At 41.3% G+C, this 21,257-nt stretch overlaps 2 protein-coding genes across 3 annotated transcripts; both read right to left on the bottom strand.

Moving 5' to 3' along the window:
- Positions 1-981: 981 nt before the first annotated feature.
- Positions 982-16,165, bottom strand: LOC109775148 (uncharacterized). 2 transcript variants are annotated; one of them, XM_020333906.4, is made up of 18 exons: positions 15,669-16,165; positions 14,038-14,101; positions 13,807-13,905; positions 13,092-13,288; positions 12,045-12,212; positions 11,648-11,905; positions 11,408-11,505; positions 9,218-9,278; positions 8,851-9,048; positions 8,177-8,236; positions 8,018-8,100; positions 5,603-5,916; positions 5,403-5,494; positions 5,196-5,325; positions 3,383-4,557; positions 3,005-3,291; positions 1,967-2,134; positions 982-1,406 (listed from the first exon to the last, which is right to left on the bottom strand). In XM_020333906.4, the coding sequence occupies exons 1-18, from the start codon at positions 15,933-15,935 to the stop codon at positions 1,277-1,279; spliced, it is 3,849 nt and encodes a 1,282-aa protein (XP_020189495.1). In that variant the 5' UTR covers positions 15,936-16,165; the 3' UTR covers positions 982-1,276. The 2 variants fall into 2 exon arrangements, with proteins under 2 accessions (XP_020189495.1, XP_020189497.1); XM_020333908.4 differs by having other exon boundaries at positions 9,218-9,275.
- A 1,124-nt stretch (positions 16,166-17,289) lies between these two features.
- LOC109775147 (eukaryotic translation initiation factor NCBP) lies at positions 17,290-21,013 on the bottom strand. The gene is made up of 6 exons (XM_020333905.3): positions 20,709-21,013; positions 20,501-20,593; positions 20,294-20,398; positions 20,043-20,120; positions 17,698-17,817; positions 17,290-17,580 (listed from the first exon to the last, which is right to left on the bottom strand). Exons 1-6 carry the CDS (start codon positions 20,877-20,879, stop codon positions 17,449-17,451), a joined length of 699 nt encoding a protein of 232 aa, XP_020189494.1. The 5' UTR covers positions 20,880-21,013; the 3' UTR covers positions 17,290-17,448.
- Positions 21,014-21,257: the final 244 nt, after the last annotated feature.

The raw sequence follows: 21,257 nt of genomic DNA, 5'->3' as shown, positions 1-21,257 counted from the left end.
AAATGTATGCGGGCAACGTTGAATGGCCGCCTCCCGCATCAGTGTCCGCGGATAGATGAGGGAGCATATTTGCGGGTCAGCGTTGGAGATGCCCTTACGTTTACCAACCACGGGACCAATGTAAATTTTTATTATATTTTGGATGCTTTGTAGTTGAGTGAACTTTTACAATAGATCCAGATTCTTTCAAAAAAGAAGGCAAACCCAATAGGTTCATTGATCAAGGCTTCCTATCTTTTTGATGAGCGACTCAAGGCGCTTTCAAAACCATTATCAGTAATGTTCGTGTGGGTAAAAGAGTGACAACATCGTTGCTCCAGTCTAATTGCAGCTTCTATTTACCGAAGTCTTTTAATTATTATTTTCTAGCAGAGATTGATACCGTAAAAATGTTTCTAAGAGATTTCATTGTATTTCTTAGTCATAGGAGTTACTTTATATTTTTTTGGATTTTAGATCCAAATCAATGTGCCTATAATTGTTATGAGCGTGAATAAAATTACAGGTGTTTCTCAAAAAAAAATGTTGCATCATGACCCAAGTTAAAAGGAAACTTACAAGCAAGCCCTCTAGTTTTACATTCAAGGCCTCATAAAAGAACTAAAAATACAATCAAGTCTTTAATCTACCAGCGACCTCACCGGAGATACCATGGCCGCCATCTCCAGCCACAGCCTCGCCAACACAAGGCAAGGAGACAAGTGCCTAACAAGAGTGGTGCTTTGTCAATGGTCATGGCAACGGAAGACATTTTACTAGCGGCGTGGTGCCTGTTTTGGCCGGGTTGGAACCAGCCTGTCCATGAACAGAACTGACATGTGAACATCGCGCATTCCACCAAAGAGCTATAGCAAAAACGAGACCAAGCAAGTTTGATATCTGATTGTATTTGTAGAGCTAGATCTCGAAATAGCTGAATACTAGTTCAAACTCTTTCCAATCTCTGAATGTACTGTGCGCATCACCATTGTGAGAATGATAGAAAAAAACAGGCACCTGAGCGAACTAGTTTTTTTTGGATGAACATGTATAAACTTGTTAGAATCATCAGCTACACCACACTATAAGTTAAGATGACAACATGCATTTACATTATACAAGAATACACAGTGGATGTCTGGAAACATCAGCATTGCCCAATCATGGACCATAACTTACCACTGAGCTACTACAGATATGAGCTGTGAGTAAAAATGGGTCGCCTCAGCCAACTCTAATCAAGCTATAGCAGAAATACTCTGCCGCCTCTCATCCAAACCATATTAACTCTATACTTCTAGGCAATCGTCTGGTCTATAAACTTCTCGCGCCTATCACCAAAACGGCTGCTTTGTGCTAACAATTCGATGCCTTCAGGTGACATCGAAAGTGCAGCAGAACTTAAGTAATGTCTTGACTGACGACACCTGCAGCACACAAAGAGCAGCAGTCAGTGTTCGTTGGTACCGTCTTCCTGAAATTTTGAACCCTGATAATGCAAATGGCACATGATGTTCATGCTAACAGTTGGTTTAAGGGATTACAGAGCACATGGACAATAGGGCGTACCATGGATTTGCGCCAAGACATTCCTTTCTAATGTAAATGAGATCAGGTGAAATTCCCTAACTCTAATCAAGCAGCAGGCCACTATCCATACCTCAAACACTCAATTGAACTGATATGGGTAACACCCTATTTCAGAGTAATGGAGAGAAGCATGCTGGTCCACATAAGGTATCCAATTTTGCAAACGTTTAACCAGATTGCGACCAAAATCGTTTTTAAAGTAAGAACGTTACATGGTGCAAATACAGAATTCCAGAGTAAAAATATGACCAGCTAAGGTGCTACGGCAATTTTAGAGAAAAGATGATGCTGGCAATGTTTGGCTTGGTTATATTGCCTTGACACAAAAGAACATATGTTCGGCATCATACTTGGTGCATGAAAGAAAAAAATTATAGAACTGAAATACAGGGACTACCTTCTTTGCTTGTTTGCAACTTCACTGTCAGTAAGTCGCAAGTTTTCTAACTGCGAAATCTGACAAGTCGAAGATAAATAATCAACAAAAGCGGGTCCTCTCAGTGATAGAGATAGCTTGGAAGGAACTACTGGAAGCAGTGCGTCACAAAGATGAACTAGTTGCTCCCTGCACAGTTAATTGCAGGTTCAGTGTCTCAATGGATGCTCCATTGGTACATACATAGACTATAAGCAAATTGATATACCAGTCTTGGAAAAGATTCATTTAGCAAGATAATATTCCACTCAGTCAAATTTATTGAGTAACAAGTACAACCTATATGAAATCCATTATTTAAGAAAGTTCTGAACATGGGAAAGGCTCGCAACCACTGTTGAAGTTGCAATAGAACAAGGCTAACAAGAATTTTCAATTATGGTCAAAATCACTATCACGTGAAAGTGCCATGTGCACATAATACTCATTGGTGCAAAATATAGCATGTTGGTTCAACGAAAAGTGGCATTATTACCATAAATGCATGCTGACTAGTATTCCAAGATATGCACATATGTCACCCACCAAAACATCACTAGCATTTCCATCAGTTGTGCATTGTTTATGCACCAGTGGAAAACTCTATATTGTGTTGACATATGGAAATATAGCTGAAATGTTTATCATGACGTATGAGCAGTTGACCCCTAAAATAATCTACTCAACATGCCTTCAATTTCTTCCCACCTACAATTCTGGTAGATGAGCAGTGTTGTTGATGTTCAGCATGCAAGGTCGATTGGCCAACAGTACAGAAGCAGCGTTGCATGTGGAGTTGTGGGCTAGAACATTAGCCCAGGTGGGAATTGGTTAGTTTTTGTTGTGTTTAGGAAATCAAATGACCCTATGGCACAGCATTATGGTCACTAGGACCCCCAATGTTTTCTAGAATATACTCTAAATTAAATGCATAAATGGATAAAAATTAAACTGTAATACCATGAGAACTCCAAGATATGTTAAAATGCAACAAATGTACATGGGAAATGCGATGCTTACCTCCCCTTAGAAATACAGCTTGTTGGATTTTTCATGTGGGAAATGTTCCCATATCCATCATCACTGTTGATTCCTGAACTAATAAGTTTACCAAGAGATGTGGCAGTTGTACTGGCAAACAACAACTCTTGTGACAAATCAATGGAACCATCCTCCTTATCTTGGAAGTCCCTTGAGAAAACGCAAAGAGCATGCTGCGCATAGACAGATCCCATCTCAAGCTGCTTATCGTACCAGGAGAGGTCATCAGGCTCAGCACTCGGGGATGAAGATGGATCCAAAATGTCCTGCACAAATTTATAAAAAAATACATCCAAGGGTTCAAGACCATATTGCACAAACATGAATCGCCAAGAAACCAACAATAAGAGTACTTACATTGGTAAGAGGGTAGCAGCGGGTGAGCATAAGATCTGATTCCGATATTAAATCAGACACACGGGAAGCAAGCTTCAAAGCTCCAGAAGCAGTTCTATTGTGATTGGTCTCACAGGGAAGTACAGGACAGCAACGACGTAGCCTGTTCCAAGTATCTTGTACACGTTCAACCTTGCAAGAGTCGCTAGTCTTTTTGCCAGAAAGCAGCCAAATGCTATCAGCTCGACTGCATTCATCCATCAGTTGATACCCCGTAGTTGAACAACTTTCCTGTTCATTCCTGCCAAATGATTCTGCATAAGCTTCACATGTCTCACCAACCACATCTTCCATGCATTTCTGCGATCCAGACATTAGATTCCTCGCATGGTTGCTGTCTTCTAGTGCCGTCATAGGCGTAGTGCAAACACCATCATTATTAAAGGTAGACAAGCCATTGAACACCATACTTGATAAAAGGTCATCGCTGCTAACAGATGCAGAAACACCTCCAACTGCGAGGGATGACTCAGGCACACACGACACGCCTTGTGACATAAAAGTATCACATATTTGTGAAATGGACCCAACCAAGTTGCTCTCGAACTGGTTTTGGAAAGAATTAGTTATTTCAAAAGTCTCCCTTGATTCGCTTGGAAAACAAAACTGATTTGAGATTCCTTGCCCATGTATATGGGGCACTTCTGGAGGTTGTGGGAATAAATCACCTTCTGGCACAGTAAATCTGGCATCTTTGGCAATATATGCATCCGCTTGATCATCATCGGACTCAGATAATAACACTACACCATGCTTCTTTCTTGCTTTTTGTTGATCAGACAGAAGAGAGGTATCTGGAGCATCATCAAAATCATCAAGATCATTCTTACAAGGTGAAATATCATTACATTCAGTAGTGTGGCCATGCTTTAACTTGGATTTTTTAATCTTTCTTGTTTTAACTGCACTTCTTCCCTTGGTCAGAGGTGCTATTATTTGTAACTCCAAGGCTTCAAACTCTGATAATTCCATCTGCCTTTTCTTTTCTTCAGCTAAATGGATTGTTTTTTCTATCTCTAAGCACACTGTTTCTGATAATTTACAGGGGAAGTCCCAAGGCAACATTCTTGGCACGGTAGAATGTACTGCATCCAAGTCAAGTGAAAAAGGAACAGACAAGCATTTGTTTGACCTCTCTGAAAATAGAAAATAGAAAATAGATTAGAATAGCTAAAATGATATGCTGAGCATTTCTACATTGAATACAACATTTAAATGCAAAATCTTCAGCGAAAAACTACCAATTAAACAAAGACACCACGCAAAAAAAGAACCAGAACAACATTTCTCACAGCATGGGTGTGTTATGTGCACGAGTACAGGATTATGTAATATTCAAACAGATATGGAACATTACTTAAATAGGAAAAACATAAAGATTAGAGTTAGATCAGATTGGTAACCTTTAAGTTATTACTTAGGGGTCAATAAGAGAACATGAAATAAGTCATGTGTAGGTTTGACCACTAATAAACTTGTTACAAAACAAGGAATCCTATAATTATGCAACTAACATTATTGACTACCAGGTAACGTTCCAACTAAATGATATGAGATGTCTAAGTGTCTAACAGTCCATGCTCATAACAGCAAGTCTAACAGTGGTCACACAATTACAGAAACAAACATATTATGCCATAATATACGAATCACACAGCTAGCCAGTCACACTTCAGGGAATAAGATAAAAAAGACAGCATTTTAAGCTATAGTATATCACTTGGGCTCAAATTTTGCAAGTATGGGACAGCAAAAGCACACCAAAGTACTCAACCTGTGTATTCCTGCTTGCCTTGATACCAAAATTGCAAAAGCATTGTTGTCCTCCTAATATCCCCTAAACAAGCATTGATCAAATACTTCAATTGAGGAGCAGTGACGTCCACTCCCTCAGATTTACAGATCTGCGCAGAGTTAGGATATAGTCAACTTTCAAGTCGGACAAGTGACATAAGTTTTCATCCACAAAATAATTCTTTACCATGCCAACATGTGAAAGTAGCTCTCCGGATGATGGGTATTTGAAATCCAAAACTAGCTGATCCAAGAGATGAGGCAAAGCTGGATCCTTCTCTTCACAAAACAAGTGTAATGAATAACAAGCACTTTAGCATATAACATCAAATGAGACTGTAAAAGATGAATAGAGAAATGCAAAATCCTGAAGGCAAAAAGGCTCACTGTTGCTGGTCAGTATAATTGGCCATCTTGTAGTCTCTGCAATCTTAAGTATGGTCGAAATAAATCCACGATCCTCATCAAAGACAGTATCCACATCCTCAAATAGGATAAGTGTCTTGTTAATAACTTGTTTAGGGGCTTCATCACTCAGCTTTGAACTTGAGTAGCATTTTACAGGTAGCATATGTTCATCATCGTTAGATGCTTTTCTTGTAGAGCAGGATACTGAATGCTTGTATTCAGTCCTATCAGGTGTCTCTAAAGCTGGATCTAAAGAATCGATTCTTGGTGGAGTGGTGACCTCCTCTTGTGACCTGTATGGGAGACAAAAAGATAATTGATGTACGTACACTCTAAAAAGGCAGGCCTATAAAGGTTTAGACAAGAATGCTTAGCAACGTTTACGAGTCGAAGAGTCGACGAGTCGTTCCAAGGTTGAGACTCATAGACTAGTGCGAGACTAGTCGACATGGTACTGTAGCACTGAACTTACAGTACATAACTAATAATACCTAGTAGTAGTATGTAGTATTACACTATATAAGTATACAAGTACAGTATACAATTGAAACAAGCAAAGTGGAGTCACTGAGGCAGAGCAGCACCAGCAACTAGCAGCAAGCACAGCAGCACCAGCAGTCTATCTGCGAGCAGAGCAGCACCAACAGCAAGCAGAGCAGCACCAGCAGTCCAGCAGCGGAGCAGAGCAACAGCAGCGGCAAGCCAAGAAGAAAGAGGAGAAAGGAGGGCAAGGCAGAGCAGCACCAGCAGTCCAGCAGCGAGGCAGAGCAGCACTGAGGCTCACCTGCCTGAAGAGGAGAAGAGCACGAGAGGCCGGCGGCGCGAGGAGGGGCGCGAGACGAAGGAGCAGGAGGGGCGCAAGACGAAGGCGATGGTGGAGCTTCAGATCCGCGACGTGGGGCCGGCAACGGTGGAGCTTCAGATCCGCGGCGGCGGGCGTCCAGCGGCCGGCGGCGCGAGGAGGGCTCGACAGGCGCGTCCAGCAGCCGGCGGCGCGTCCAGGTGAGGAGGGGAAAGAAAGGATTAGGTCTCCCGCGGGATGAGGCATCGTATTTATACTCCCCCAGTTTTTTGAGTCGTTCGACTCGAACATGTCGACTAGTCTGGACTAGTCGTCGACTAGTCGATGACTGGCTCGACTCGTACAAGTAGTCTACACGAGAAACCGAGTCGACAGCCAGTTTGCGACTCATAGACTAGTCGTTCGACTCGTAATCGTTGATGCTTAGGTTGGCATTTAAACTGCATTTGACTACATGCCAACTTGGTGCTTGCCAAAAAATAATGAGCAGAACTTCATATGATTATAAGCAAGTTCTCATTGGTCTTTGCATGTGCCCTAATACCATAATTCCTATAGCAGCAGATTTCGTTGTTGCTCGACAATTCTTTGAGTTAGTAGTAGTAGGCAATTTGGATGCGGTAGATAGCAATATCACCTCTTATAGTATATTGTTAGGGCCTATCTGTATATATGAGGTATGGCAAATTGGATCATCTCTTAAGGAACAAGAAAGAACAAAAAGGTCATTCAGGCCTATGGTCTCATTTTTCTCCTTCTCAAGAGATGTATATACTTCACATATACTAGCTCATACCCCACTGTATAAGGGGTTTCCTGCATATTTACTCCACCTGTACGTGTATATATACTGGCCTATGGCCTCATGGAAATACAAGTTGCTATTCTTCATAACACCCCTAAGGTCCCACTTCAAGTCATCACAGTCCAGTATTTCCCCCGTGGACTAAGGTGCATGATAAGTTGCATCATGAAAAGAGTAGAGCTCGTAATAAAGGAATGCCAAATCAATTAGACAACTATTGTCCATCATAAACAGGAAAAGTGAAGCAGCACAAGGTTGTGGAGAAGCAGCACAAGGTTGCTGCTACGATGTGTACAGCACAAGTGTTTTAGGAACAACTTCAACATGCTGTGCTAGATATTACTCTAGAGGCAGAGATAGGGCAGCAGGAGTTCAATCCAAAACTCTTAGAGCACAAGATCTAGTCCAAGATCTTAGATAAGGACACCAAGTTCTATATAGGTAGTAGGGTACATAGTCTGGTTACAAACTAGAGGTGAGGACCTCTATTTATAGGGCTTTGGGAAGCCTTGACATCTCACTTCCACTTATGCTAGAACACTCTAGAAACATTACTTAAGATTCACCATTCTACTCATAGCTAGAAGACTCTAGAAGACAGTAGCTAGGGTTTAGAAAAGAAAAGAAATACTCCCTCTGTCCCAAAATAAGTGACATGGTTTTAGTTCAAACGGAGGTAGTACTAGACTAGAGTAGAAGTATCTAGTAGCCAAACAGATTTGACATATGATTTTATTTTTATTTTCCTCATCAAAAAGTGAGAACACGGAGAAGAAATTGGACATACCACTTTTCAAGGCCATGTGATTTAGTTGCTTCCTCAAACTTTTGCTTTACATACGCCCCATTTCTCATATCAGATGTATTTACCTATAAATTCACACTTTTAAGAAAAAGTACAGGAAGCGGAGTTGTTTCTAAAAAGAAAAGCTGCAGAAAAATATACCTCAATTACATTGAACCCATGTTCTCTCGCACAAGCAAAAACTGCGGCTGATTTTCCACACTGGGAGTAAGAACAAAGAGATCAGACTACATCTAGGCTGTATGTCTATATATAGACATAAGGGCATAACAATGCAAGTATACAATTTGTGGAAGGGACGATTGAAAAATATAAATTAGAACATAGTAACAGAATCAATAGACTGCAAATTTATGTTTGTACACCTCTGTGCCCAGTTAAATGAATACAGACAATACCAATTGCTAGGACAAAATTAGTAGCTGAACAACCTACAGGGCTCAACCTTATTTTTTAGAGTTCTGATGAATAGCATCATATGTAAGCCTTTCCAGTTCAAACTAAGTTACTAACTGGATATAAGTTGCCATTACATTGTTTTAATATTTTAAAAAGAGGTGTTTCCTGTGGTAACAAATGGGAAGCTCTATACTGTTGGTGTCAGCGGCATGTAATCCTATTTCAATCTTTTGGAGGGAGTGGCTGCGTTTAGGATGATGCTACTTACCGACAGCAATTTCAACACCACAAATGTATTACTTATAGAAAATACTCAACAGCTTCAAAATAAAGTGCAGATTGATTGATTGATTTCTGAAAAGCATGTTAAGCAGTGTACAATGATAGCAACAGGTACTCTTGAGCATGGTACTCACCCCAACTGGTCCAGTAATTAGAAGTACATTTTCATAATCAGAAGCATCTTCTGAACAATCTGTGTCAGATTCATCTTGACAGAAGCTGGCATTGATGCTCTCATTAGCAACTCCAGTTTGCTTGCTCTTGTGGCCTCTTTCATCCCACCCTTTGAGCCATTCACTGAGAAACTTTACATGCTCAATATTTCCACAGACCTATCAACCAAAATAGAGTGGAAATCCCAGAACAAAATATAAACATAATGTAGTATTTGTGTTTCCTAAGAGGCATGTTGACCCAAAAAGCTAATCAAGTACAAGAAAGAAACGGAAACGGTATAATGCAATGCATAATTGTCAATATAAAAATAAAATTCATGTTCACCTGGGCAGCAGTTTCAGGCCGGTACTTGTCAGTCCACAGGTAATAAGCCGGGTGACAGCTGCTGTAACAGTAGATATCACAAGATATAAGACACTAGTTAAACCAACTCATTTTCTGTCAGTAAATAAGTTCTTAAGAAACCAACTTGGTTAGCATGCGGTATTACACTTTGATATGCTAACTAACCAAACCTCCAAGAGCGGTACTTGCAACGAATAATTAATAGGGCTATCATAAAAGGATGGTGAGGGATTAGGGTCACAAACATAGAAGGATCGGCAAACTTCTGCATATAGATAGTTTTGGGGTCAATATGATATTTCAGAAATATGTAAAGCTATAAACCCTTACTAGCCACACCTAAACCGTGTTCATGCTTTGTCTCAGATTCCATTCACAAAAAAGGTTTCATGATGCGTACGGTATAAGCCTAAATGACCTTGCAGCTTCATATGGACAATGACATTAGACGCCAATTGGAAATGGATATAATAATATCAAAGACAAAATCTAGCTGCTTGGCATTCATGCAAGTGATGGAAAGTCCATGCCTAATGGGATATCAGGAGAGCTCACACCCATAGTGTTAGCAGGCAACATTAGCTTAACAAAACTGATAAACGCCTACTGGTTAAAAGGTAATTGAATGACAATTTTAATGCTAGAATCAGCAATGAAATAAGATTTTTTTTATGATATATATCACTTATAGAAAAACAATTCAGCCACAAAGTTTGACTATGTTAGTCAGAGTTTTAGGTTTAACAATTTTGAGTAATTAGCCAGCACAATATAAAATTCAGAACAGAGCAGTGTTCAAACTGGGAAAACAGAACCAGCAACTTAGGCAGCTGGCTCACTTACAAGACTTTACATGCAGTACAACCAGAACTAAAGGCAGAAAGTGTATTAAAATCAGAGAACCACACGTTTTTGTCAAGACAGTCAGCTATTCTTAGACAACAGAGCTGGCAAAAAATGGGAGGGGCAACTTAGCTGGCCCACCCCAGTCTTGAACATCTGAACAAGGACCCTCCCTACATCCATCTCATGCTCTCTCTCCCCCACAGACTCCATTTTCATCCTCATCATCTTGCACACCACTTGCTTCTGTTTGCTGCCGTCGAATTTACATTCCCATGAGCCACTGTCATCCTCCACTAGATCCAATCGTCCGGCATAACAAAATTGGCACAGTATCGGTTGCACCAAACGGGACATGCTGGGTCAGCTTGTGAGAAATGGCTTGCTATCAGAAGCAAGAGACAAGATGTTTAGATGGCATGTAGTTTAGAATTACTTGAGGTTAGCATAAATGTGGTTCAGTTTTTTATTTGCGTGTAGATTAGAGCTTGGCAGATTGATTTTATGCTGTAACTGCGTTGGGTCTGAGTGGTTCAAGTAGGCAATATCTAACACAATCTTTCTGGAACCGCACTTGATCTCTTATTTCCATCATCCACAGATTCCTTCAGATCCCCCGCTTTGACACCATATGTATTTCTCTAGTTGGAACTTCTTGCCATAGTATGTTGCTCTAATCCTTAAAAGAAGAGGCCAAATTAATAAAATTGATACTAACAAAACAACCAGTTCAACTAGTGGACCACTAGCCTTGCCTGCTCGGTGTCTACAACAATGTGTATAAGGCTTTGTACAATGCAAGGTGCTTATGGTAGGTGCTTAGATAAATAGACCAGTTTTTCTTTAAGCACCGGTGCTTATTTGTAGAGGGTAGACGCTTAATTAGGCACCTCCTGTAGAAATAAGCACTGATGCTTAAGAAAAACTCGATTTATTTTACGAAGCACCTCCCTAAGCACCTTGCATTGTACAAGGCCTAAGGGGCGTCAGATATAAACAACTGATATTTGGTATATCGCATATACTTTCAAATACTCAAATAGTATAATAAGATCCTAGATGCCAAGGAAAAAGAGCATGAAAATAACAGATATAAAAAACAATTAGTATCCTGATGACTGACACCACTTGAGCGGACATTAACAAAATGATTTGCCTTTTTGCGCTTAGTCATCTCCAATGACGTTTAGCTCAAGAAACTATGATGTTAAGTTCAAATGATTTACAAAATCTCCAAGTTCAATATGAAGGCAAAACCAAGGTAGCTAGCAGAAAGCCAACAGTCTTACGTACATTTAGGCAAACAATATAAGTAGTGTTTGTTACCCTTTCTGGTCGACTTCTGACCTTCCTTGCAGTATCCTTTCCAGGTGTTTGTTATAGGAAAGAGAATCATGAGGAGAGCTCTCTTCATCAAGATGGATCTGGAATGCAAATGGTCAAGATTAAATCTAGATTAGTGTATGGTTGGAACAAGAAATTTAGTGGCTATACAGGTTGAGTAATAGAAGCACAAAGCAGGTTCATCTGAATGCTTCATAAAAGAGGTGAAAACATAGCTTATACCACATCCAAAGAAGATAGATTGCTTTCACTTTGTTCTTTAGGAAAGCTAGGAAAATCCATTCCCAAAGCTGTGTGATTTGCAATATTCTGCTCAGCCAACTGATCTAGGCACATCCTCTTGGAATTAGACTCTATTGTCAAAGGTTTCACAAAGCCCTCAAAGAATGAGACAGGATTTTCAAGTGTATCGGAGGCACTGGTATCAAGAAAAGATCCCTCCCAAATTAGCCATTTACTCCAATGAATTGGTATGGCAGTCTGCAGAGCAAGAAAGGGAACATTGTCAAAATAATAATAAGAATACAGTTACAATCGCATTGAATAAACCTCATCAAAATAGACCACAAACTATGGGATATTGTACAGCTAGATGTATGGAAATATGTGCTGGGCACACCTCCAATTGGTACACGACATGAACAGGCCAGAGTGGTGGGTCCCTCTCAATAGCACAAAGGGAATTTGTATCCTCGATATTGAATGCATCTTGTTCAGCACCTTTGTTTACTTTCCGGGAAGCAAAAAATGGATGCAATTTCTTTCCAGATGATAACATCCGGATTTCCTGTCAATGAAATCAAAGAATATACTTTTTAAGAAAACAGCACGATAAACATGAAGTCGACTAAAACTAGTGCACCTGCAAAAATCAAATCCTCAAATATTGGATCCATAACCACATCACCGATATGGTGATAGATATACTGAGATAACAAACCCTTATTCAACAAGTCAATGAGGACGTTCAACCAGAAAGGAGGAGATGGTTTGTTGCATGCACAGCAGCAATCTTTAACAATGATAAAGACCATTTCTTAAGTAATTGCTAGTGTTTTAAGGTCTAAGTCTAACAAGCAAGACCATGGCCATACAGCTCAGATTACAACAAGAAATAAACAGAGCAACTAAGGTCTCTACCTCTCTGCGGCTTTCACTTGGTTGGTTACCCAAATTTTGGTTGCCTATGGAATCTTGCCAACTCTCCTCACATTCCCTTCACAAATCTCACCAAGTTTATGGCCAGCAAAGAGTCAAGGAATCTCTAGCCAATTTTCGCTAGCCAATGGTTGGCAAATTTTGGTAGGGCATATGCTATGGCATGAACCAAACATGCCCTTAGTGTTCAAGCGTTCTTAGTTTCACTAACTAGGGGCTGGAATAATATCTTTGGCCAGTTTGTTTCCATAACAGAGATTATTTCTTAGGGTCAAGTCATCGTTATAAGAGTTGCAATGTATCGTAAGACAACCACCACCAATCCGTAAAAGTATCAGATGTTCTGCATGAGTACCATCTTACTCTACCCTCTTTCTTGGGATGAGAAAGTGAGATTCAAGCAGTTGCAAATATGAACTCACAACAAATTTGATGGTAGCAAGTGCCCTCACGAGACAAGAAGCACACAGCATATCTCAGCAATGCAGACAATGATACTGGAGCGTACCTGTGCAGCTATTTTTGCCTCTGACCTTAGGTCAACTATCACCTGTGACTTATCTTCGTTGTCTAATACATCGTTGGCATTAGGCTGTGTTGCCTCAGAAGGCACATTATTCAGATCTATATCAATTTTGACAGGAGATCCTTCAGGTAAGGTAGCTTCAGTCTGACTGCTATGCAGTTGCTGACAGCCTACGTGGCCTTCATAAATAAAAAAATATTATTACACCTTTGTCAGAGTAGAGTACATGTTAACCAATAAATACATAAAATCACAAGTAAATAAATATTTAGCTAACTTGTTCAGGAGGATATAGAACCAATGCACACAGTGTTCTTAATCTGTGAGAGAATAATACGTTTAAGCTACTGTTAGTATGCACTATGTGACACAGCCTATGAAAAAATAGAATTTATATTGCAAACAACTGAAATATTATCCGACTCAACGAGTAAATTTTCCACTCTTTCAAACTCAATATAGGTGTATCATTTTTCTCATATGTCAACATTTGAGAACTTGGTACCTTTTTTTCTTCCATGGTATGAAGTTAAAAATCAACAGGATAGGGTACATTTTCAGAAAAACTAAGCCATACCATACTAGGATACACAGGCGTAGTTTGATACAAGGAGGTGCTAGTATTTGATGCATAGATTTTTAAGTTTTTAACCAACTGTAAGCATAGGGATGAGAGAGAGAGAGAGAGAGGACTAACCATCAGGAGATTCCAACACCTTGCAGCGCTTTCTATTAGGCGCCTTCCGTGCTGCATCTTGATTTCTACCTTTCCGCTGCTTTTTCTGAGGGCTCTCATCTGACATCCAACAAAACAAAAATTCATCAATTCTCATTCACAGTGTAGCAAATAGATAAGGAAAACTTGACTACGAATGGGCCAGTGAAACACTTGAAGAAATGGCAAGAATATTGTATGGGGTTGACATACCAACCAAAGTAACTTCATCCTTGCTACCTGGATCCAACCCAGTTGTCTCTTTATTTGAAGATGGCTACATGAAGGTTGATTAAAGAAATCAGTATTTTGCATATCAGGAAAGATAACAGAACAGCAGATGTGCTTATTAATCAAATATATAGCATATAAGTTGAACCAAACGACCGATCTAGAATCTGAACTAACACGAAAAGTAAACATAGTCATCACCCATTGTTGCAACTGAGAGCATGTGCATGCCACTGGTTGCAACTGACCATCTACGAGTTTTTTTCTTCTCTATAATGTTTTTGTTTGGTAGCTTATCACATTGGCAAATTCAATTTATCCACTTCAGATAATTTGGATGGCATGGACAGTTTAGTCAAAGCCATCCAACAGAGATGGACGGTAAAATTTACTGGTGGAAAGAAAAGAACTAACCTGTGCTGTATCCTTTCTAAACTATTCTCTTGAAGATTAAATGGGTACACAATGAAAGGGTGGACACTCCTTAAGTAAACAGTAAGCAGGGAGTCCACATATTCAATTCATTTAGCTTAGTTATGCGCAGTTGTTTTGACTCCGCAAAGAAGGTGGAGTACTAGAGGCGCCCCTTTTTCTCTGTTTGATTTGGGAAATGTGGAAAGTTGGCAGTTCCATACAAGTACATATGCATGGTGATGGGAAGAGACATACTTGATAAGAATGTTCTTGATGGAACAGGCAGCGCTACTAAAAGCCTAAGATTACAACCCTTCAGGTATGATACTTGCTAAATTTGTAGCACAAAAATTAGCAAGGCATAGGCACAGCATGCAAAAGAGAGGAGACTTGATTGCGGGGTAGACTTATCTTCTGTACTTAATATGTAGTGCCTGTCATCAAATAAAAGGAAGGGCAATGTAAAAGCTTCTTTGATACCTAGGGGTGGAAAACGGATGTTCTGTTTTAGTTGATACTAATAGTCCCCAAAACGCAAATGGAAAGAGAAAACCAGCATTCAAATGAAACATGACTACTGTGTGGATTTCTTTGCTGTGTAGAGTGCGATGTGCAACGGGAAATGACGCCAATTTCCATGTTCACATCAAGACTGGGATCAGCAGCCCAGGTACTCTACAGGTTACATCAGACTAGACATTTGATGTGTGTCCAACGCTAACCTTATCCCAGACTAACCCAACCCACGTACAGTGATGTACGTAGCTTTAAATCCGTCATGCCAGCCCATTTGTTTCAGATCAAAGTGATGTAGCTTGAATTTCAATTCTGTAATTTAGCTATTATAGACACCGACCTGACATGCTCATGTTGTAGTAATGTGAGCAGAAAATTGGTTCAGATTCGTACTACCATTTACAGGTATTCAACAATATTCAAATTGATGCTAATGTGGTAGAGTCACTACTCGATCTGTTTGTACCACTACTTATACAACGTCGCTTCAGCCCAACAAGGTATAAGAAGTTATGTGCATTCCAAACTATTAAAAATTGAAAATCAGTAGGAACTTATTTATCAACACGGAAGCGAGCACAGAGAAGCCACAATTCAACACAGCGGGCGAATTAAAGCAGTCCAGCTACCGAGCAAACACCAGACAGCAGCCAAAACGGGGGCGAATTCTAGCAATGTAGTACCTTCCTGGCGGCCGCTGATCTCCGCGGCCTCGCCTTCCTCTTGCCTTTCTCCGGCTCCTCCGCGGCCTCCTTCCCAGCCGCCTCCTCCGCCGCGGGCGCGGGAGGGGCGACCCCTGCGCCGCCGCCGCCCGGCCTGCCCGACCCAAACGGGAGCCGCGACTGCACGCACCGCCTGAGCCGCTTCGCGTCGGACGACGAGGGCGACGGCTTCGCCGGGGACGGCGTCGGCGTCGGCGCCGGCTCCTCGGGATCAGCAGATCCGCCCATCGGAACGGGATCGAGCGGGAAGCCGGGGCTAGGGTTTGGGATTTGGTAGCTGGGAATGACAGTGCTGGGAGATGGGGGTTGGATGGATTAGCTTCACGTTTTTCCCGCGCGGTGGAGCGGACGCGCGCGGGGGGGGGGGGGAGGTTCGCGCGGCGCACTGCGGCGCTACGGTAAGGACAGAATTGTGAGCAGTAAAGTGAGTATCAGTGGGTTTTTTTTTACTGGAGTATCAGTGTTTTGATCGGAAACGAACTCAGATTTCTCTCTCTTTTTTTTTCTGGGAAGTAGTCTGGGAACAAGGCCGACGGGTAGAAAAGGAAGGCTAGACCGCGGGCTTGGCCCATTTACCCAATCCCCCTGTTGATAGAATTTTTTTATTTTTTATTTTGAATGCTAATCCTGGATTGCCTAATTTGGCAGCATAGTATTTTTAAAGCCGTGGTAATGTAAAATCTCAGGGTAAGTTCGGGAGCAAAGTAATTTTGAAGTTTTTAAAAAGGTGTGTCCAGGTCTCAGTCGACTGAGACTTAACCAAGTCTCAATCAAGCGATATACTCCCTCCGTTCCTAAATATAAGTCTTTTTAGACATTTCAAATGGACTACAACATACGGATGTATATAGATACACTTATTTTGCTCCGTATGTAGTCACTTGTTGGAATCTCTAAAAATACTTATACTGTTTAGGAACGAAGAAGAAAGAAAAACTGAAAATAATTTTTTTGTATGAATCTCCATGCAAAATCAAAGGAATATACAAGCCACTGAGACATAACGAAGTCTCAGTTAGCAAAACTGTTTTTAAAACCATGGTAATGTAAAACCTCAGTATTCCAATGTTTGGGTGATGAATACTCTACTTTTTTTAAACCACAGTTTTATAATTTTGGTTTAGAAAAAGACATCAAGACGCCTTTAAAAAATATTGTGGTTTAAAGCTATGTGCCAAATACACCATACAGTAGTTAACAAAACTATGGTTTCTAAAAAACACAATATTCTAGAAATACTGCAAAAATACTTGGCTGTCAAACACAGCCTAAAGTTTGGTCTTACCCTAACAAAATGTAATTCTTGGCCAACCCTCTTATATCACAGATCTTTGTTTATAAGAATTGTTTTTGCTATGCTGCTGATTAAAAATATGTGCTTAAATTTTTGTTTTGCTGGTAAGAGTAACCGGTGCCGTCTGAAAGACCCAACCGTGTGTTCAGACGTTCCCTAGATTCAATGATCATCCTGGAGTACTTGTAATGTTTGCCATATTTATCAGCAGAATCCAAAGAGCAAGTCCGAGGTTTCACCTAAATAGTTGCCAAAACAAGTCGACCAATACAGGCATACAGGCCAATATCATGAAAGTCGATACTTCAGCATTTGAAATTTTGGAGAGTACATAGTAGCATGACAAAGAGTAACCGTACATCATGGCTGGGTTGAAACGTCAGAACTGGAAATCCACAAGGATTTAGTTCGGAACAAGGGCCATGACTAGTTTTGACGACATAAAGCTTAACCTCTCAGCCATGTGTTCCTGTAGGACGAGTTGTCTCGCAGCGAGGCGTCATGTGGCTTGTACTCCATCAGATAGGTGTGCGGCAGCTTCAAGTGCCTCTTAATCGAGTCTCTTAATGTCATCACAGCCTGCAAGGCACAAGAGTATGAGTGAATGAATAACAGAGAGAGAAAAAACTCCTCACTGGTGATAACACAGTCAAATCCAAACAAAATAGTCGAGAAGCATCAGGTGATATCACAAACCTGGTGGTCTGATGCATTCCGATTCCAGACGCTCAGGATGTCTTCATTGAAACGACAACTTAGCACGATGCCACAAACATCATCACTATAATCAAGTTGATCACCCACTAGAACCAGCACCTGGACAAATAAACAGGATGGGCGAAAAGAATTAAAATCTAAGCCATGGACAGCTGCAGGACCTATTTAATCCAAGTAATCCTTATAGAAATTGTTAATCAACAGAACACATTTTGGACAATCAGGTATCATTATTGAGGCACTGTGTAACTGAATGACTGTGATCCCATAGATTGAGAAGGGGAAGACAAGCCTTGGTTTGAAATCGCTCCCATGAATGAATAGCCACATCAAAAAGTATGCAAAGCAAAGCATGCCATGCTGAAAAGAGAAAATGGAAACCTAAATGAGCTGCCTAAACAAGAACACACATGGCATAAACATGTCCTTGGCCGCACAGCAATGGAAAGGAGAGCAGAGAAAAGCAGAACAAAGGCAGGAAATGAAATATGAATGAGCAAAGAAAAATTGCTGTGAATGTGGCCTCAACGAAAATCAGGCATGATAGAGAAAAGAAGATAGTGGCAGAAAATAATGATAAAAAAACTACTTGTTGCAAGTACAACAGAGCATGTAAAATCAGCTAGATGTGAGGGCTCATGGTGGGAGACCAGAATGAGAGTAAAGTCAAACAGTTGCAGTAGGAAAACACACAAGGGTGAAGCATGTTATGCCATTTCCATTTCATTAGTAAAACCAATTTATGAGTAAATGCAACACATATCTTCCTCTCTAAAATTAGTATCCTCGTACTCATGCAATATCCGCAAAACTACTCAGACAAATAAATAAGAAGAAACAAAAATGATGTTAAACAGGCACTGCATATTACCATGAAGAGTGTGGGATGGGATGTGACAACAACTCATAAAGGGCATCTATGCATCCAAATGTTTCTCATAGTCTTCGTTTTTAATGCAGCACAAACAAAGAATCCCCACTTCCCAAGGCAAACATTCACAAAGTTACAGAGCCAAAGGTTTTGTTTGTGGAAACAATAGCATAGGTAATAATCCTGTTCCATATTTTAAAACCCACTGCGCCCATTGTACTAGTGATGCATAAATCGACTATTAGGAGGCATGCATGCTATTATTTGCAATCTTGTTTTCAAAAATATTGATAGGGAAACTAGACTGCCAAACTTGAATATTTATACACTAAATCAAGTGTTAGAGATAAGGGACTTCAAACAAAGAAAATACAAAATTAAAGAAAAGGAAATGGTGATAAGAAGTATGGCTCAGTAGACATGTGTAAATTTGTAAACTATAGCATATGGCATGCATGCTTAAGAAAGCAGTCAACTGTAACCGCAGACCAGTGCATCTTGGAAGGCTGCTAATTAATTTATGGATCAGCGTCAACTTCTTCTATGCTGAACCATTTGCTTCAAATCATAAGTGCACACAGTAAACATGAAATAGCAATAATACTACCTCAGATCTCAGGCTTATGCTGGTACTGGTAACAGGGAGCCAGACCACAATGCGCTACAAGGCTGTTTGGTTTAAGGGATAGCCTTATACAGGGAGATCTAGGCTCATCATGGGTAATCCCATGTTTTCATGTCATGGCCCTAGTCTCCATCGTTTATTGGCATAGCATAACGTCGGTGCATTGCTACGGAACCACAAAAATGATTCAGTTGTATTGGATTATTAGTAGTATATAACAACCAATGCACGTGCAACACTGCAGAGAACTCAAACTCAATCAAGCAGCCAACACTGCACTTGCGTAACTGCGGCAGCGATGAGAGCACCATTGCAAGCTATGTTTTTTTTTTCTCTCCAAATTGGAGGGGTCTCATGGGTTCTAGATGACTGAGGGAGATTAGGGTGGAGTGGGGGAGGGAACCCACCACCACCACTACTAACTCCCATTTATAAGATAGTAGAGACTATGGTCATGACTCGTGAGGAATACCGTTCTGAAGGAAAAATAATAATTCCACTCTATAAACGGAACAAGGACTATCCTGTTTCAAATCTAGACCTAATTTTCTTGCTTCGCTTGAGCAGTGAAATATTTGATCCATCACTAACTCCTCACGGCATCCACATGGTTATAATGCAATTAAAGGCCAGTCATGAACAAAATAAAAACATTACTTGAGAATCCCATGATAAAAACTAGAATTTTTCACAGATCAAGTAGGCTACTGTGTACTTCATGGTGGCACAGGCAAGGGAAGTCCTAGTTGAGGGTTTAAAGAACAACAACCGAAGTTTGTATGATGACCAAATCTTACAGCCCAACGAAAGCACAAATAGATTATTTACCAAATCCTCCCAGAAACGCCCAGAAACAGCCTTCTTGAACCGTATAATCCACTTGCCACCATTCCGATTTGCAGGATCCTGCCCAGTCAAAATGCATTAACCACTAGAAGCATGGGTAGACATGATATACCAATACTAAACACAGACACGACTGACGAAACAACAGCTTGTTCCGAGCAATATGGATAGACATGACACCAATACTAAACACAGACACGACTGAAAAAACAACAGCTTGTTGCGAGTAATACCTCCCAGAGTGGACGGACACCCTCTTTGAAAAGATGCAGGTCCGTGGGGCTCGGGAGGGAAGACGGGCGTGCGAGGTGGCAGTAGCAAACCCAGAACGACTCGACCTAAAGCCATCCAATTCCAAACAGCAACATCAATCAGTAAGCTCCACTGACAGAAGTAAGAAAAAAAACCTGGAAACAATCTGCTGTGCCGGAGACACGTACAGTGCTGAAATCGACGATCTTCTTGATGTTGTCCTCGTACGACTGCGACCTCGTCCCGGGCGTCCGGCGCGTGTACCAGAGCACGAGCTTGCGCTGCGGACAACAAGGGGCTATTACATCCGGCTTTCTCTGAGATTCAAAGGTTTGGCATTTCTGGAACGGGAAACGGGGAAAGGGTTTAGATCTAGCGGCGGCGGGCGGGTCTTACCCTGAGGGGATGGAGGCCGGCCTTGAGCTCGCGGTTGCGGCGCTCGCTTTCCTCCGCCTCCGCCTCGTCCTCCTCCTCGACGGCGGCGGGCGGCGCGTCCTCGGCCCGGGCGTGCGACGGCTGCAGCTGCTCCTCCTGCTCGGGCACCTTCCTCTCCACCGCCGGCTCCATGGCGCGCCCTCGTGCGGCGATTTGGTCGGCTGGGTGGGGGTGTTGAGAGAGAGAGAGACGAGGAAGGGTCCGGGAGACGCGTGACGAGGGGATGGGAGTGGGTTTGGGCCTTTTTGGTCCTCTTCGATCGGGATGAACCGTGCCAGGGAGCGCTTCTATTCCGTGGGTGTGGGTTGAAATCTTTCCTTTATTTTATTTTTTTACCATGGTAAACGATTCACTACGGCCGACCGACTTGTAGAGCTTTTTTTCGCCGGGCACCTCGTCACGCGATGGAAATGAGCCAATCCAACGACGACACGTGCTCTCGCGGTACAAACTTATCCCTTTCCTTTCTCTCTCCCATCGTTCGCCTTCGTCTCTCACCTCTCGCGTCAG

This window comes from Aegilops tauschii, chromosome 4, assembly GCF_002575655.3.
Source record: "Aegilops tauschii subsp. strangulata cultivar AL8/78 chromosome 4, Aet v6.0, whole genome shotgun sequence".
Lineage (NCBI taxonomy): Eukaryota > Viridiplantae > Streptophyta > Magnoliopsida > Poales > Poaceae > Aegilops > Aegilops tauschii.
The sequence above is the reverse complement of the archived record's forward strand: the minus strand, read 5'-3'. Positions and strand labels throughout refer to the sequence as shown.